The sequence below is a fragment of the Ammodytes marinus genome (assembly GCF_949987685.1).
Source record: "Ammodytes marinus genome assembly, chromosome: 12".
NCBI classification, from domain to species: domain Eukaryota; kingdom Metazoa; phylum Chordata; class Actinopteri; order Uranoscopiformes; family Ammodytidae; genus Ammodytes; species Ammodytes marinus.
The window spans coordinates 1,826,089-1,845,856 of record NC_137216.1 but is presented as its reverse complement, the minus strand read 5'-3'; the positions used below and the strand labels follow the sequence as shown (position 1 = coordinate 1,845,856).

Sequence of the window (19,768 nt, the reverse complement as noted above, 5' to 3'; positions counted from 1 at the left end):
CAATCAGGGTTGCTAGGCAGCACAGGAGCGGCGAGTCGTCACGCAAGGTAACGACTTGTTACGCAAACCGGAAATGCTCGTAAAAGGAGACCTGCGGAGACCGTTTCGTTTAACAACGCTCGTTCGGCCTTCACAGGCTATAGCCTTCATAGACCGCGTAGACCGCGTCCTTCCAAGGAATGAAGGAATCGGCAAACTCCATTTTCGGGCGACGGTCGGTAGTCGGACTGGTGTGTCCTGGCCTTTAGGTGGATGTGCTTCACCACAGTCAAGTGAATGTCTGGAGAAAATGTGTTCATACTGCTCAACAAGTTCTCTCAACTCTCTAGTGGAGGCTGGCATGGCTCCAGCAAAACAATGTGTGGGAATGAAAAAGATCTCTGGTTTCAAAATGAAGGAGAATCAAAAGGTTTCTACTTTTATCGCCTCAGCAGGCTTCATCGTTTCTTTCAGGCAGCTGCTGCAGCTCAGAACCGACAGGCCCCATTCAAATGAATGCGTGCCTGCGTTTTCGCCAGATCGCCTTATTTGGTATGAACGCAGCCTTTTAGGATGCTGGTCTGGATGGTGTCTGCCCCAGGGCCCAGCCTTTTGGGATTCTACAGCACCTTGTAAATCTTAAGAAAGTTCCCGTGCCGTGCAGTGTAGACATCATGCCTGGGTCGGTGGTTAGCAGCACAGGAGACAGCAGGAGACTGTTCACTTACCGTTCCTCTTCACCCTGAACACCTCAATATAACTCACATTCCTTTCTCATCTGCTGAAATATTTAGATAACTCAGCAGTTGTTGGGTGTGTCAGTGCAGGAGACACAGTTTAGGAAACTGGTGGAGCACTGTGTGGCATGATGTGGGAACAACCATCTCCTCTTAAGTATAACTACGATGATGGAGACGGCTATGGATTTTGGTAGGACCAGGATGAATAAACTCATCCCTATTTCTACTGTGGGAGAAGAGGTTGTGGTGGTGGAGGGTTACAGAAACCTGGTTCACCTGAACAACAGACTGGACTGGAGATATAACATGGAGGCTGTCTACAGGAGGGGACAGAAAAGTCTGCCGTTACTTGCTTAAATGACTATCGCCCAGTCGCCCTCACCCCAGTAATCATGAAGTGCTTGGAGAGGCTTGTCCTTAAATACATCAAGGACGTCATCCCTGCAGGCCTGGACTCTCATCAGTTTGCCTACAGGGGGAACCGTTCCAGAGGACGCAGTCTCCATAGCACTTCATGGCGCACTGACCCACCTGGAGCATCCAAACACCTGTCAGGATGCTACTCGTTGAATTCAGCTCTGCGTTTAACACTGTCATCCCGGACAAGCTGACACTGTGTGTGTGTGCGCCGATACACACACTCACTCACACACACTCGCCGAGGGACAGACAGATTCTCGGCAGACTAGCTTTTATCCTCCCCAATTAGTTTATTAGTGATGTAAAATCAATAAACGCGTGTCTCCAGAACATATTTAAAAACTTTGAAATTTGAAGAAAAAAAAAAAAACGGTTTTCGTTTATTGATTTTTCCTAAACAGTTATGATTTACTAAACGGTTACACGTGTACACGTGCACACCCCTAACAGGAACACGCTCCTCTCCTCATACACGGGGAGGAAGTGGACCGTGTCAACAACATCAAATTCCTGGGCATCCACATCTCCTCTGACCTGACCTGGTCTCTGAACACGTCACACCTGGTGAAGAATGCCCAACAGAGACTTTTTATCCTCAGGAAGCTAAAAAGGGCTGGACTCTCCTCTCGCCTGCTCGTGAACTTTTACAGGTCCACAATAGAGAGCATCCTCTGTCTCAGCGTGACAGTGTGGTATGGCAGCTGCACGGCAAAGGACAGGAAGGATCTGGCCAGGGTGGTGAAAACGGCTCAGAGAATAGTGGGGAGTCCTCTCCCAAATCTGGACTCACTATACACCAGCCGCCTCCAGAAGAAGGCCAGGTGTATCGCATCTGACCCCACCCACCCGGGCTACGGACTGTTTGTACCTCTGCCATCTAGGAAGAGGTACAAATAGAATAGAATAGAATAGAACTTTATTGTCATTGTACAAGACAACAACATTTTGTTTGGAGCTCCTCCAGTTGAACAGTTCAAAATATTAATATTTATATCAATATGAGAAAATATTTAAAACAAAACACAAAATATCTAAAGACTAAAGCAAACAGACTAAAGAACAGCTTCTTCCCCAGAGCTGTGAAAGAGATCACCCCCCCCCCCCCCCCCACTACAAACTCAGTACCTCCCCCAACCAGACTGAGAACCCACAACCACAACCATATACTTCAATATGTCCCACTGCAAACATGCTACTTTAGTGCCACTTTGTGTGTGTGTGTGTGTGTGTGTGTAGGTGAGAGAGTGAGCGAGCGAGCGGACCTGGACCGATGGGGTGCGTGTGTAAATGAGTGGAAGTGAATATGTATGCATCTGCATAATATTTGCAGACAGTATTTGTTTTATTTATGTATATTTTTTATATCTTGATGTTTTTACTGTGTAATCTAAGCTGCAGCCGTCAGCAGAAATGTTGTTGTGTGCAAAACACACAATAACAATAAAGACTTCTTGAATAGACTACATTACATTTTATTTAGATGAAAAGATTATCCAAAGGGACTTCCATTATTCAACAATGAAGGTACACACTCAGAACAACATGAATCACGTAAGTACTAAATCTTCAAATAAACTAAACTACAAGGTGCCACACGTAAGTGCTACATGGAGGTGTAACAAGTGCAATTATTTTTTCTTTTAGTCAAAGTGCAGTCTGAAGAGACGTGTTTTAAGGTTGCGGCGGAAGATGTGTAAACTATCACTACACAGCCTACTGGAGCAGCAGACAGACAGGCACTACACAGCCTACTGGAGCAGCAGACAGACAGGCACTACAGAGTCTACCGGACAGACAGACAGACAGACAGACAGACAGACAGACAGACAATACACAGCCTACTGGAGCAGCAGACAGACAGGCACTACACAGCCTACTGGAGCAGCAGACAGACAGGCACTACAGAGTCTACCGGACAGACAGACAGACAGACAATACACAGCCTACTGGACAGACAGACAGACAGACAGACAATACACAGCCTACTGGACAGACAGACAGACAGACAGACAATACACAGCCTACTGGACAGACAGACAGACAGACAGACACTACACAGTCTACTGGACAGACAGACAGACTGACACTACAGAGTCTACTGGACAGACAGACAGACTGACACTACAGAGTCTACCGGACAGACAGACAGACAATACACAGCCTACCAGACAGACAGACAATACACAGCCTACCAGACAGACAGACACTACATACACACTGCTGGGCAGACAGACAGAGAGACAGACAGACACTACAGAGTCTACTGAACAGACACTACACAGTCTACTAGAGGGACAGCAGTGTTTTAGTGTTCAGTGGTTAGCATGTTATTTGTAGCCATGCAACACTTTACTTCTAGTAACAGGAAAGAGAAGTATGGACTGCTCTCCTTTGCCTGCATACCATGTTGCTGTTGCTGAGGATGGGAAGGATTGGTGATTTGGTGAGAGATGGGGACTCTGTAGGCTATGCCTGTTTCAGCTATGTGTCTGTGTTTCTACAGGGAGACAGTGGAGGTCCTCTGGCCTGTGAGGACTCGTCTGTATGGAAGCTGGTTGGAGCCACCAGTTGGGGAATTGGTTGTGCTATGAGGAACAAGCCAGGCGTTTACACTCGCATTACACAGTCACTTAGCTGGATCCGCCAACAGATGGAGGTCAGTACATCAAAAGTGGTGGCCCATTTCTTTAGAGGGTCAGGTCAACATATTGTCAACATGTTTCTGCAGGACACACACGTTTGAGTATGCAACATTAAAACAAACTACATAGATGTATTTAGATAGAGGAAAGCTGCATTTGTAAGAGTATTTACCCATTATAATAGACAACAAAGTAGCTTTCCACCAGTCTAAGGACAACAATCAGTGACCTCTGCTGGGTAGTGGCACCAATTGACAAGAAGAGGAAAACCTGTTCGTAATGTGTGTTTTTTTATAACAGCGTTTCATTTAAAAGTCATGAAAAGGGACAGAGTTAAGAGAGAGAAGTGCCGTGATATAAATATACAACAGTGTTCAGTCATGGTAGGCATCATCATTTGTTGAAAGCATCTGATATGTGCCTGACCCTGAAGTTTGATTCTACTGTAAGTTTTTGGTCTCATGACACTAATCTGAATGTCCCAGTAACATGTTAGTGTAAATGAATGCAAACATGTGCAGCTTGAGTGAAGGGAGCTAAACTACAGCCATATTTTTTTATTTATTATATAAAATTCACTGCAAAGTGGTTCTGCTTAAAATAATCAAGGGATTTTTTTTTACAACAGAGGAATTTCGAAGTCTATCTGAAGTCTGTCTATTACTTTGAAATAAGACCTCCATCTATGTAAGTCAGGCCCTTGTACTTGGCATGCTAACTCAATGTCACTGAAACTTACTGAATACAACAAAATGAAGTCATATTAGTATCAGTAGTGGTAATGATTATTATAGAACTCTTAAAGAATAATTCAAATAAAACCTGCATTTAAAAAGTCTGATTTCTTTAGTAAAACTTGGACAAATGAACCATTATCTAACAGCTGTCTGTGACCTTATTGTGTGTTGTTGGCCCAGCTGGATCTCCCTCTAAGTCCAGCTGTCTTGGAATGCTACACTTGATCCCAAGTTCCTTTTACCATTTAAATTCTGTGATGAGTACTCAAGCCAATTACAGCACAGAAAAACTCTCAGTAATTTGTAAGCATACAGGCATTTAAAGATCTTATAATTACTTACTTAATTCATTTAGCAATTATTCTCATTACAACTTACCCCCATATTCATACAGAAATCAAACTTTTCTCAGCTATGAAAATGTTTAGCTGCATATCCAAACCTTTTATGGAAATATCTGAGATACCATATGCATTTGATGTATTTCAAAAAGTCCCAACTTTCAAAATAATCCTTAAAAGCATGCTTGGCCCTATAATATATATAGATTTAAAGACAAAAAAATCTTATAAGCGACAACTACAAGTGCATCTCTTATTATTAGAATATCATGGAAAAGTTAATTTTTTCCTGTAATTTAATTCAAAAAGTGAAACTTCTATATATTCTGAAATATGGCAGGCCTTTTTTTGTTTAATTTGGCTGATTACAGTTTACAGCTCATGAAAATCAAAAATCCAGCATCTCAAAATATTAGAATATTCCAAATGGACAATTAAAAAAAAAATAGGATTTATAATACAGAAATGTCGACCTTTTGAAAAGTATGTTCAGTCATCCACTCCATACTTGGTCTGGGCTCCTTTTCAACTGGTTGGCTGACCATGGTATAACTGTGTTTGATTGGCCAGACAACTCTCCTGACCTGAACCCCATAGATAATCTATGGAGTAATGTCAAGAGGCAGATGAGACACACCAGACCCAACAATACAGACGAGCTGAAGGCCATTATCAAACCTGGGCTTCATAACACCTCAGCAGGGCATTAATGCAATAATCCATGCTAAATAAGATCCTAGACCAAGTATTGAGTGGATTAATGAATATTATTTTCAGAAGGTCAACATTTGTGTATTATAAATCGTTTTTTTGATTGTCCATATGGAATATTCTAATATTTTGAGATGCTGGATTTTTGATTTTCATGAGCTATAAACCGGAATCCCCACAATAAAAAAAATAAAAAATAAAAATGTAATATTTCAGTTTGTGTCTAATGAATCTAGAATTTATTGAACTTTCACCTTTTAAATTAAATTACAGGAAAAATGTACTTATACATGAAATTCTAATATGAGATGCACCTGTATGTTACTATAGACATAGATCATTCAGGTTTGTGTCACTTGTGTTGAAATGTTCCATTTCTTTGCCGTCTTTCAGAGAGAAGAGGCTCTGAGAACAGACAACTGAACCACCGTGTGACTTCTCAAGGGATAGAGTTTGGATGTTTCCACATCTGACAAAAGAACCCAAATACCAAAAGCGATAAACTGTATCACAACTAGGGATAGACCGATATGGTTTTTTCAGGGCCGATACCGATATCGAGTATCGGTAGTCAAGGGGGCCGATAACCGATATTTGGAGCCGATATTAATTTGCAGAAAAAGAGAAAATATTGGTGTCAATTTTGAATAATACAAACTCCAACACTTAATTTTATTTAAATGCCTTTAAGCATATGTTTAATAAACACAACAGTTTAAATAAATAAATAGTTCCCTGAAGTTTTATAAAGTAAAACAGAGTTAAATTAAATTTGCACAGAAATGCGAGTCTAAAACCGATTAGTAATCCCAATTGAGCAGCACCAGATTGTGGTGGAAAAAGCAGAGTTGTTCAGCGTGCTCTCCAGTGAGACGGCTTCTTTTGCTCTCGTAAATTGCCGAGACTTCACTGAAGACGCGCTCACTTGGGACTGATGAGGGTGGTGCACAAATAAACTTTCTTGCAAGTAGCTTGAAGCGCCCTTCGTTCTGTCTCCACCACTGAAGATTATTAAAGTTCTCAATCTTAAAGGTCACATATTATGCTAAATGCACTTTTTAAATGTGTTCTAACATATCCATGGGTCCACTGTGTGCCTAGAGACTGCCAAAATATTAAAGAAAATAACAATCTCTCCTGTTCTCACTCTCCCCCTTTCTGAAACCCCCACCCCTCCCCCCCAATATACTCCAGTCAGAATTTTCCCCTTTTCTGACCTCACAAACTGGAAAGCCAGAAGCTTCCACTGTGCAGCCCACACCCCTATTTCTTATTGGTCCACGGCCCTGACAGACAGAGGGCGAGGCGTATCTGGCTTTGCTTCCGGACAGGGGGCGGGGGCAGCTCAAAGATTGTATATTTACGAGGGGAGCTGCAGCTCTTTTTAAAAAATAGGCCATTGTGAGATTAGCTGAACTTCAGCATAGTACAATAAATTATCTGAAAGTTTTTTTCAGCAAACAATTAAAGAAAAACGTATTAGGGACCACTAAGACCATATAATATGGCGTATAATAGTACCGAAAAGTGTATAATATGGGAGCTTTAATCTATCTCTTAAAAAAAATAAAAAAAGGGATATATAAAAAAAAAATTAAAAAAAAGGCCGATGCCGATATGCGTCAAAATGCTGAATATCGGCGCCGATAATCGGCCCGGCCGACAATCGGTCGATCTCTAATCACAACAGTATGGCGCAGGCTTTGATCCTTATAAAGAACCCTGTTTGTATGCATAGGTGGAGTAGAGAGAAGAGACAGTGCACAGCTCAGAGTTAGGCATCGTTTATTCCAAAATAGAAAGCTCTAAGGCAAAACAGACAAGATACGCTTCATAAAAAGCAAGACAGACTCAAAAAAGGAACCGAGAGCCCCTCCCCAGAGGCCCTACACCCTCCAGGCTACATGAATTTAACCTTTCAAGTCTCAACTTTACAAGAGGGATAGAAATCAGATTACTGAAACTAACAGACAACTGTTTTACAGTACACACAACATTACACATATTCAAACATGAGGCACCCCAATTTGTGCTGTAATAAACATATTGATAAAGAATTTAAATGTTTCACTACATGTAAATGTAGTGGCAGGGGAACCAACAGAGGCTGCAGGGCGTACTCCCAGTCCGTTAAGCAAGAAATGTCCAACCTTCTTACTGCTATTTTTTAATGCAGTAGCATGTTTGTGTACATAAATAAAAGTTAAATGCGTGCAAAAAGTCCACTGCTTCTCATTGTTGGAGGAGTTGGTATCAGCACAGATACTTCCCTTCCAGGGGTTTCCACCTCAGACCCTTGTGATTGTGTGATTAGCATAGTGTTCTGGATTGTGCATTTGAGAAAGTCACACCTACGCTACTACTGTAAAACTCTTAAAAAGACATTATGTATGGTATACACAATGAGGGTAAAACTGGAGCTGTATTTAAAAAAAATTATCACTGCAGTCACATAACTGTATGATATCTCATCAGATCACTGTGTACTGCAACATCCCAGTTAAGTTATAAACAATGCTTTACAGAACCACGCAAATGTTCTGCAGTTTAGTGTCTTTGATCAATTTCACTAAGGGTCAAACTTTCTTTTTCTGCATCTTGGCAACAACTCTTTAGAAAAGAACACAGGTAAGGCCTTGTTAGTATGAGAAGTTTGAAACCAATTTAAATAGTCATTTTCATCAGCATTCAATTTCTTTTTTCTGTTTTTTAGAAAACTTCAAAGAACCCTGGAAAACAGGGTCACTAGCTTTAATTATGAATCTGTACATAAATATTCCTTACAAAGCAGGAGAAAAACATAAAAAACAAAACAAAAAAAACACTAATTCCATATGTTTGTATATAAAAATAAGCATCTCTCCTCCTCCTCCCCCCAATCCCTCTGCTAGGCCTGCAGAGCCATGGAGTTATAAGATTGCGCACATCTACTCAAAACACAAGCATGCAAAAGGTAGATAAGACAAACCCTTACAGTTAAAGTGTTGGCATCCAAAAGTAAAGTTCAACTGGGGACAGGTAACAGGGGCCAAGATAAAAAAAAAATCATGAGTCAACATTTATTAACGGAGCATACAAACTTGCTGCAGGTGTTTTTTAACACTTTTTTTTCTTCTTCCGTTTGATTTAATATTTTTTTAGCTTAAATATACAAAAAAAAGTGCACTCGCATACATCAACTAAATAATTAAAAAGGGGTTTCTGAAATGAAACTCCTGATGTACTCACACAGCATAAACTGCCATTCAGCAGGGTGAAGGATTGGAAGAGTGCAGGACCGTTCCCGTCCTGTAGTTTTGTGCTTTATGTAAACCTAATGTGTGTGTCTATGAATCTATGATTCACCGTGGGTTTGAGAACACGTCTTGTGTACGTGTAGAGCAGAGTGTGTCCTCTACTGCAATGAGTCGCTGTTGTCCAGGCCCAGCCCGACCATGTCTTCATCATCCTCGTCTCCACTGTCCCCCGACTCGTCTTCACTATGGCCCCCGAGCATCACCTGCTGGACAGCCAGCGTGGCTCCGTCTGACGACAGGCTCTGCAGACCCTCCATGTTCATGGTCACCATCGTACCTGAGGATTCATTCAGTTATTACCTTTACAACAAACACTTTATCCGTGGATGGGACCCCCACAGAGGGTCCATTGGTTTGAGATCTGTACATAATGTTATGGCTGATTGTTGTATGTATGCTGAAGCAGACAGCAAACAGGTGATTCCATTTCAGTTAGACTTACAAAGCTATAGCAAGCAGGTTTAAGAATTAGCTTTTAAGATCCTTTGTTTAAAATAGATAGAGTCTGCCATGTGGAATTATTCACATGTGTTTTACACACATTTCACCAGGACTCAATACATTACAATTACTAAGACTTTCTGGAGTACAATGCCTTTATGGAGGTGTGTCAGATCACGAACTTCTGAATGTGAAAGAATCCAATAAACTGAAAATAATGAAACCGTGGTGCTTTCATTGATGGCATGTTGTTACAGCAGGATTTACCTGAAAAGTGAGATATTGATGACAATGATATATATATATATATATGAATCTAAAATATATGAAAGTTCAATTATTATCATTACATTATGGAAAAAAAATATATATATCTGACTGCTCATTTCACAACATATAAAATACATTCAACGGCCACTTTAATAGGTACACTCAATTTCTTGTTAACACATAACTAATGAGCCATGGCAGCAACTCACTGCATTTAGGCATGTAGACCTGGACAGGACAACTTGAAGTTCAAATCGAGCAACAGAATGGGGAAGAAAGGGGGTTTAAGTGACTTTGAATGTGGCATGGTTGATGGTGCCAGACGGGCTGGTCTGAGTATTTCAGAAACTGCTGATCTACTGGGATTTTCACGCACAACCATCTCTAGGGTTTACAGTAGGGCTGTCAAAATGAACACGTTAACGCAGGGTGATTAATTTCTGAAATGAATGCATTCATTTTTTAACGCAATTAATGAAAGTGTAGAATGATCCGCCCCATACATCCCACCCGCTCTGCACTACAGTCACTCTAACGTTGTGTCTGACCCAGGAACAGTAGCTGCGCACACCAAACGTAGCAGCACGCAGCAGTGTTTTAAACTGCTAACCAATAAAGAGCCACTGTGGAGCTCTGGGGCGGACTCGTAGTAGCTGTGTTTTTAAATATGGCGGGCATGAGGTTTTAGTTGGTCTAGTTCGGGGGTCACTAACAGGCGGACCGCGGTCCGGGTCCAGACCCAGACGGCGTCCTGTACGGACCCGGACCTGTAGTCAATACATTATTTAAGTATTTTAAATTTTGACGGGGCGCTTCTATTTTGACCGGCGCAGCTTTTCTAGACTTTACGGTACTGGTTTAGCGAATCAGGAAATCCACTGACCAATTGCATTCGAGTTAAGCCATCCCGCCTTTAGCTACTCAGCCAATCGAATCTGTGCATTCCCGGCTCATCACAGAAAAAGAGACAGTGAGCGATCATGCGAGACATGACAGAGAGAAGTGCGATAATTACGAGAATTACAGCGAATTAAGTCAGATAAGAGTGAGAAATACAGCGGGAGAGGGGTAGTGACAGCGAGAGGAGAGTGAGAGACAGCGAGAGGAGAGTGAGTAATACAGCGGTAGAGGGGTGTGAAAGACAGCGGGAGGAGAGTGAGAGACAGCGGGAGAAGGCCGATAAGACAGCGGGAGAAGGCAGAGAAGAGTGAGAAATACAGCGAGACAGAAAAATAACTAAAAATGGCGCTCTCTAAGAAGAGAAAAGTGGACAGCGAAAACAGAGCTTTCAACCCAGAATGGACAGACTCATTCATGTTCATTCTTCCAACTGGAAACACAAAACCAGTCTGTCTCATATGCTCAGAGACCGTGGCACTCATTAAAAGTGGCAACGTGAAACGCCACTATGAGACAAAGCACAAAGTGTTTGACCAAACATACCCATCCAAATCTGAACTGAGGTCACAGAAAATAAGCAGTCTCAGAGCCCAATATGAAAAATCCACCCAGATCCTGACCCATTCATTCACTGCCCAACAACGTGCTAATGAATTCACTTGGATTTTGGGGCAACACAAAAAGCCATTTACTGATGGAGGGGTTGTCAAGGAGTGCATGAGTGCGGTAGCAGAAACCTTATTTGAGGGGAAACAGAAAGAAGAGCTTTGCGACAAAATAAAACAAATACCCATGTCAGCATCATCAGCCACAAAGAAAAGCGAAATGTTAACCCAGGATGTGCTAGCCCAGCTGGATGAAGCCATTCATAAGGCACCATGTGTAGGCTTAGCTGTGGATGAGTCCACTGATGTGTCTGACAATGCTCAGCTGTTAATTTATGTTAGGTTCTTCAACCAAGACAAAAAAAGAGTTCTGTGAAGATGTGTTAGGTGTAACTCCCCTTAAGACCAGTACAAGAGGAGAGGACATCTACCTGGCCATTAAGGAGTTATTAGTCTGGCTTGACCACTTCCGCCAGCGTCTATTAAGCGCTGGCGTCGGCAAACAACGCTACGCCTCCGTTGGCTGCTTCCCGGGGTTAGCCCCGCCGTAGATGATTGTGATTGGTTTAAAGAAATAAAAACAGGCCAGCCCAGTTTCCCCCCGAATAGACGGCTCTAAACGGAGTGCTTCCAGACCATACTACTTGCTGTAGTTTGGTCTGGCTTTGCGAGACTAAGGAGTTATTAACAAAGCGAGGAATAGAGCCAAAACAAGTGGTTTCAATCACCACAGATGGAGCCCCTGCCATGATAGGGAGAGAGAAAGGAGCTGTGGCAAGAATGAAAGAGGATAATCCTGAGCTCATCTCTTATCACTGTATCATACATCAATCTGTCCTGTGCTCCAACCTGTCTGATGAGCATGCTGAAGTATTGAACACTATGATGAAGATGATCAATTTTCTCAGGGCATCCTCTTCCTATCAGCATCACATGCTCAGGGAATTCCTTAGAGAAGTTGATGCAAACGCTGATGATCTGTTGCTGCACAACAATGTGAGATGGCTTAGCAAGGGCAAGGTGTTAGAGCGCTTTTGGTCCATCAGAAGGGAAGTAGCAGCTTTCTTGGAAGAGCTGCCAAGTCAGAGGGCAAAAGAGTTTTCTCTCTTTTTAAAAGATGAGAAAAGGATGGATAACGTGGCCTTTTTAGCTGACATCACTTCACACCTCAATGAACTTAATTTGAAGCTACAGGGCAAGGACAATACAATTTGTGAACTGATGACAGCTGTCCGCTCCTTCCAGAGGAAACTTGAGGTGTTCAAGGTAGACCTGCAGGGAGACTGTGCACACTTCCCAGCAGTGCAGGAACAGGTTCAGGGACAGAGAGATGTGTCTTCTTTTGGTGACTTTGTCGATAAGCTGATTGTAAACTTCCGCAAACGTTTTGACAGCTTCCACTTTGGACAGCAGCTCACCTTGTTCATTCAGAACCCATTTCTAATCACTGATGTCAGTGGTTTCTCAAAGGAGGTCACACAGCACTTCAAGTGGGCAAATGCTGGGCCTCTCCAGATGCAACTGATTGATCTTCAAGCAGATGTGGCGCTGAAAGAGCAGTTTGGAATAACTGACCCCGCCACTTTCTGGCTCCAAATGGTCCCTGAGACAGCTTTCCCAGGTCTGAGGAAAGTAGCCCAGTACACATTGACCATCTTTGGCTCCACATACAGCTGCGAGGCAGCATTCTCTGCAGTGAGCATAATTAAAAGTAAATATCGTTCCAGGCTCACCAATGAGCACCTGCACATGTGCATGCGAATGGCCCTGACATCCTTCCAGCCCAGATTTAAACTCCTGGCAGGACAAGCTAGAGCTCAGTTTTCTCACTGAACAACAGAAAGTCGGGGAGTGGGATAAAAGAGGGAAAGACAGAGAAGCTAAAACTGTTCAATTGTAATAGTGTTGAGATATATATTTTTTGAAATTGGTTGAAACTGTTAAAACATTCACAAAGAAAAAGGGGACACTCAAGTTGCTGCTATATTTTATTTTATTTTTCAAAAACAAATTATTTATTTTATCTTTATTTTAAGATTATTATTACATTTATTTTCACCATTTTATTTTTAAATACAGCCCTTCTTTTCTATGAAGAGATTATTTTCAGTTGAACCTCCCTAAATAATACATATCTTCAGTATTATATATCTGTATAATTGTTTAAAAGTGAGAATAAATATTGTCGAAATGTTTTTGAATTGTTCTTTCTATATTGATCTGACAGTCAGTTGTTGATTACATGCAGACGTTGATACAACTAATAGGCTACTTCACTATATAATCACACTGAATCTTAACGCAAGTTAGACATTATGATGTTCCGGACCTTTGCTTGAGGACATTTTCTCTAACTGGACCTATTAGAATTTTAGTTGAATACCCCTGGTCTAGTTGGTCAGGATAATCTCTCCCTTGGCCCTGACATAAGCGGTTCACAGTTCCAGACCAGCTCTAAACTGGAGTAGCTCTGGAACCAGTTTTCAGGCCGGTAACCGGCTCTCTAGTGGTGAGAAACCAAAGAACTGGTTCAAACTGAGCACCAGCTCTGAACCAGCCCCGATTCTGCGTCCGTAGGAAAGCGGTAAGAGAGGTTAATCTGAGCAAAATGCTTATATTTGCCAGGGAGCATAAAGATTGGACTTTGGAACAATGGAAAAAGGTTGTGTGGTCTGATGAGACCAGATTGACCCTGTTCCAGAGTGATGGGTGCATCAGGGTAAGAAGAGAGGTGGATGAAGTGATGCTCCCATCATGCCTAGTGCCTACTGTACAAGCCTGTGTGGCAGTGTACAGTAGGATCTGGGGTTGCTTCAGTTAGACAGGTCTAGGTTCAGCAACCTTATGTGCCAAATAAAGCTTATCCAAATGATGCCACATCAAATGTGTGCTGTAATTAACCCTCTGAACCCTAGGGCTATTTTGGCCGTTTTGCATACTTTTGATCAATCCTTACTAAACTACAGTAAGAAATGTTTATCATGCCAAAGTTTGGTATCTTTTTGTTCAGAACACCCTAACCTATATGACCCGATAGTTATTTATTTAATTTTGACATGATAAATTATCATATTGGACCAAAAACCACATGATAAATGTAAAAACGGATTAAAAAATATATTATTGCTACCATGGGTAACGCAAACATTCCTATTGAATTTTTTTGAAAGCTGAAAATAAATACATGGAATGTTTTTATGGTAATTTAAAAGTTTGATTGAGGTGGCATCAACCTTCATACAAATTTTATGAACAAATAGCAGGTGAATACATAGGCGTTTTCCCCAAATTCCTCAAAGTTCTGTCAATCATAACACAGTGGGCACATACAAAAATTTTAAGCTTGCTGTGTTTGGTATATTTTGTTTCAGTAAAACTTCACCTACATTACCTGCCAGTTTTTTTTTTCAATTTGACATAATATTTGAACATTATGGACCCAAACCACAAAAAAAAAGGAAAAAAAAAAAAACATATTTTTTTCATATATGCCTTTTTATTAAAAAAAGCTAGGCCTAGGTAGACCTATATAATAAAACATACAGTATATGGATACATATATGACATGTATATGTAATAGGGATGGGCATAATTAATCGATTGCTCGATCATTGCTCGTTAAGAATATTGTCGATCACGTGAAATTGTTTTCGATCATATAGCTGTTGTGTTGCACAGTGTGAGTCCGGCAGCACAGCAATGAATTTCACTATGTGGCAGCACCAAAGACTGTATGGGCAGCAATTAAACATCCGACCAGCAGGGGGAGATACTTAACTAGTAGTAGGAGACAACAGAACAGGCTCAGGCAGCAGCCTGCAAGCTGCCGTAAACAGGAAGAAGTCAAGGGGATGTTTGGCATCTGACAGGTCCATGGGACAGCTTTAGAACCGAAAATAACTAGGTGCATTAAGCATTGTGAAACCTTGTATAAGTAAAACACTTAAACAAACTGAATTATGTACCACTTGTACATTGAAGCCTACATCCGACCCTGTTTAACGTGTGACGTTAGCGCCGCTAGCATTAGCTGCTAACTTTAGCGTCTATGCTTTCCTACTTCGCCTTCATCAGGGAACTAATTTGCACATATTGTTTATTAGATGAAGTAACGTTAGGTCCTTTAACACCCAGAGAAACGTGCCGTGCCCTTATGCAGTCTTTGCCAGCATCTTAGGAGGCGCATATGTGTTTCAAGGTATCGTAGCATTGGCTCATAGCCTCGGGCTATCACCAGCGCCACAATTTATTATTACCAGTTGCCTTTTCTTAGTAGATTGTTGTTTGCCTAGAAGATCTTGGAATAAAGATGTAATTGGGTAAAAACCTCTTGTATACAGTCTATGGTAAAACGCTGTATTTTGGATGTTCTGTTGGCATTTTTTTAATATGTAAAAAGATAACGATTGCTCGATAATTGCTCGTTAATTTTCCCGATGATCGATCAATGAAATTTCTTAAAATGCCCATCCCTAATATGTAAAGAACATATTATTAGGCTACTGTGTCTGTAGGCTACACGTTATGAAGGCTGGCTGCTGTGTGTGTACTCAGTGCTTCAGTCAGACAACAATGGCTTTATGAAGCCTACATAGTCATACTTTGACTCTGAGGATGAACTGTCCTCTTCCTTCATGTCAAAGAACAAGCTGATAGCTTGACTCACGTTCAAAGTTTTCTTCAATATGACTAAAACATTCTCAGTAGTCTATCTTCAAACCTCTCAGTACCTCTCAATCTTCCTCCGCGTCTGTCAATTTTGTTAGCTAGCAGCCTCGTCTCTCTCTCGCATAGAGAGACTCTCCCACAGCTCCCGCCCCCTGTCACTCTTCTTCTTCGTCTCTTTTGGTGTAGCTTCGTATCACTCTGCCAACCCCTGCCCCTCCTCCTCCCCTCCCTGGTAAATGCAGCCTGTTGAGTAGGAACTAGTTTCCGGCATCATTTTCTGATCGTAAAATGACAAAATAATGGCCGCGACCATCGAATTCTCATACTTTTGAGCCCGCAAAATAAAATAGATATATATCAACTTCAAACCATTATATCTCTGGTTATACTGGGTCAATTTAAATGAAACAAAGACTGGCATATAGCTTTAAGCCAGTACTTTCGACACACACCGGCGAAGTTGGCCCCGCTCTAGTTTCTATGCTGCGTCAAGTAACGCAATGCTGCGTGACCAGAACGCAGTACTGCGGGCTCCGGGTTCAGAGCATGGACATATAAAGAAATGGACACCGTATTGAAAAATGGCGCCCATTCATTCCTATGAAAGCTGCTCAGGCGCAGAGAAGCAACAAGGAAGCTGCCATATTGCTTTCATGAAAACCCTGGCACGCCCAAGTGTATGACGTGCCGCTCCCCCCTCCTCCCTCGAAAACAAACTGAAAGCCGTTAAAAGCCGTTGGACTAATAAAATGCTTTATGTGGCGTTTTGAAATGAAAAAACTTCAGTTTTAATAGTATATGGTCTCAAGATAAGTTTGAGCCTATGATTGATATCCAGAAAAATTTTGCGGCGACACAATCTTGTTCGCCGCTTGTATTGGTGTGGACGGGGAAATCTGCCTTAGGGCTACCATGAAAATAAGCTCCCATTCACAGCATGCAGTACCAATGGGTTGGCCACTAGTCCATGCTGGCTGCTCGGAGAAGGCAGCATCCTGGGGGCCTGGTTCAGAGGGTTAAAGCTAAAAGATGGCCAAACAACATATTAGTGTTTCATTTAGTTTTTTGTCCAGGCAGTGTTTTTGATCCATATTGATGTATTGTTAGTTCCCTAGTAGGAGGCACACTTTCGTCTGTATTGCCCGCTTCAAATGACGGTACCAAGGCAGTATTGAGACACCCACCAAAGCTGGGCTTCGACAAAACCACTGATCGAAACGACTCATATAGTATAGTAGTACAATATGAATTAGGTCATTATATGGCTTTTTAAAAACATGTCCAATAAACGTACATTCTGGTCCCATTTGAACAATAAACAAAGTGGATTAGAGATTGATGTCATTCTGGTACAGCTTTTCAATAGGTTTGAATGTATTCCTTAAAGAGCACTTATTCTTTTTTATGACCTATAAACGTTATAATGATTTATAGTCATATTTAACCATACTAAAGTGTCAAATAATGACTTACATGCATTTAGACGTATTCCCTGCTGACCGTCTAGGTTGGCTGTGCAGAGCGCTTAACACTAGGACAGCCGGTCGCGATTCACTTGTTCAAATTTCCGGGATTTATCTACGTAGATCAATCTGGATTTTCCATGTATGATAATGCTGCAACGTGCTCAGGCACGCTGCGGCCATGCCCCCACCTGCCTGCTCAAATCTGCCCGTGCGCCGTTGAAAGTGTTCCGGAAGGTAACCAATCACAACGGAGTGGGGTTGGCAGGAGGGGGGCGAGGGGGCGGAGAAGGACAAAGCCTAGTGTTGACAGAGAATGCTGAAAACGTCTAGATGAGAGGAAGAGTTTCCCGAAAATCTACATAGTTTTTTTGTGCTGTGATTTGTGTCAGGTTGCTCTATAGGAGTCATTAGGGCTGGGCGATATGACGATATCATATCGTGGACGATATTAAAGTGTCTACTGGGAGAGATTTGGCCATGCCGTTTATATCGCGGAGATACAAAGTTGATGTGGCGGGAGCATATATGGAGCGGGAGGCAGCTGTCCCTCCGAGTCCCTATAATTACACTGCAGTTACACCGCCGCGCCACACGGGGGCTCTGCTGCAGAGTTCTGGGCTGCAATACAGCTTCTCTACCCGCAACAGAAGAAGCCTCATCTGTTGCTCTAGCTGTCTAGCTCATGGTCTAGCTTTGGTGCGCCGTCACTAAAGTTAACAAACCAACTCCGTGTCACGGTGGCAGAGCAGCTGGTTTTAACGGTCAAAAATGTCATCGGGCAAAGGAAACTTGCTTGCTGCTTCAGCGTGCTGTTGCCGTGACGCAGAGTTGGCTTGTTTTAAGCCGCAAACTACATGGGTTAGCTCTCGTGAGCTAGCTGGCTAATAATGACATCTTTAGCCTACTCGGGGCTTCACCCCCGTGCTGTTATTGTTGGAGACAGCCAGCAAGGCTGGTTTTATGTAACTTTAAAACATGTCAAACTTGAAAATATTATTTGTGTTGAAGCTGGAGTTAAAGTATTACCAGGCATTTGCTCATTAGTTAATTTTGACAGCTTTTTTAAATGAAGATGAGCAAATACTGCAGTAAAATTCAAGTCTTTCATTATTTTGATATAGGCTACTATCAATTGGAAAATGTAGGCTCTTTGGTTGATGCTGTCATTTTTATTTTGCACTGACTGACTAAAGCCAGACTGGTGTGGTATTCTGCACCAGTTTCTCTTTTGTATGGAAATTTAAGTTCCAAGCAAAAGATGAAAATAATCTTACGTGATTAAAGTTCAGTACGGTTATTGTAATCCATTGAATTTTAAGGAAAAATACTATATCTTGATATATATCCATATCGTGATATAAAATTACCTATATCGTGATATAAGATTTGGTCCTATCGAGTCATTAATGAGAAATTAAGACCAGAAAAGTAGTATAATAGGAGATCTTTAACCCGCACTTCATCTCCACTAATCAGAACATATACTACAGCCACACATAAGGAAGTGGGGGGGGGGAAGACACACTGTATAGGAATATTACATGTATAGTTTGTTTTAACTTGAAAAGAAAAGGTACCGTCTGGCATGGTAACTTGCTGGTGAGTGCCTCCTCCTGTAGCGATGGAGTCAGGCCAGAAGCGCTGCAGTGGCCGGTTCTGAGGCGTCTTCTTCTTGGCTTTTGGTGCATCAGAGGAGCTGGCATCCAACATTGGCTGCAGGATCCGCCTCCGTGCATTGATAAACCTGAAGACACAAGATAACTGTGGTAAGGGTATCTGTTGATATACTGACTACAAGATGCGCTTGCAGACAGGTTGTGAATTAATCATCTCCACCTAAAATTCATTCTAATCAACCAGCAATTCTCTCATTCAAAGATGCAGTTAGCAACTTAGTTGGAAAAATAGTGAGTTATTGATCTAATATTATTGAGGCTGTGGTCCTGGTCTTACAAATGTGTCGCTCTAGAAAGAAACCTGTTCAGCCTGTACATATGTACAGTTTTTACTTCTGAGTGCAGATATATGGACAAGACTGTCTGAGTCTGATGGGTTATCCTAACAAACAGCTCTGTGGCTGACTGAGCTAATTGGCTTTCACAGTGAAAAGGGGAATGACATGACAACAAAAACTCACCAGTTGTTGACCTGCAGAAGTGTCAGGTTTGTCTGAGTGGCAATCTGTTTTTTTTCATCCTCTGTTGGATACGGGTGCTACAGAAGAGAAGACAGAAGAAATGCTTCAGTGTATTTTTGAAAGCTTGAAGCGTTAGGCAAAGATGTGATGCGCTCAGACTCACCCCGATGTGCTGGAAGAGCCACGAGCGCATGACGTTGGTGGCAAGTTTAGGCAGAACACCACGCTTGTTCTTGGGTGAGTTCTCTTCGTGACTAAAGAGGCTCAGGTCCTGGTGAAACTGCAGCTGGAGCTGAGCACAGAAATATGGCTTAACCTAGACGGCTCAAATATACAGTATATGGCTTTATCAATGTATTTTTGTTTGTCACCAACACCAAACTGTTGTGTTCAAATTCAAACCCTTTCCCACTCT

At 41.9% G+C, this 19,768-nt stretch overlaps 2 protein-coding genes across 3 annotated transcripts in view; one reads left to right on the top strand and one right to left on the bottom strand.

Moving 5' to 3' along the window:
• Positions 1–5,993, top strand: part of tmprss3a (transmembrane serine protease 3a) — a gene marked incomplete at both ends in the record, with an annotated part of 81,903 nt that extends 75,910 nt beyond the window's left edge. The window contains 2 exons of the mRNA XM_080037924.1: positions 3,643–3,795; positions 5,964–5,993. Coding sequence (XP_079894050.1) covers positions 3,643–3,795; positions 5,964–5,993 — 183 coding nt within the window. The remainder of the gene's footprint in view (positions 1–3,642; positions 3,796–5,963) is intronic.
• A 1,345-nt stretch (positions 5,994–7,338) lies between these two features.
• The window catches only part of pknox1.1 (pbx/knotted 1 homeobox 1.1), a 43,436-nt gene continuing 31,006 nt past the window's right edge, over positions 7,339–19,768 (bottom strand). For both annotated transcript variants that reach the window (XM_080037606.1, XM_080037607.1), the window contains exons 8-11: positions 19,517–19,645; positions 19,354–19,430; positions 18,794–18,960; positions 7,339–9,143 (exon numbers count right to left, since the gene is read on the bottom strand). In XM_080037606.1, coding sequence (XP_079893732.1) covers positions 8,965–9,143; positions 18,794–18,960; positions 19,354–19,430; positions 19,517–19,645 — 552 coding nt within the window. In that variant the 3' untranslated portion in view covers positions 7,339–8,964. The remainder of the gene's footprint in view (positions 9,144–18,793; positions 18,961–19,353; positions 19,431–19,516; positions 19,646–19,768) is intronic.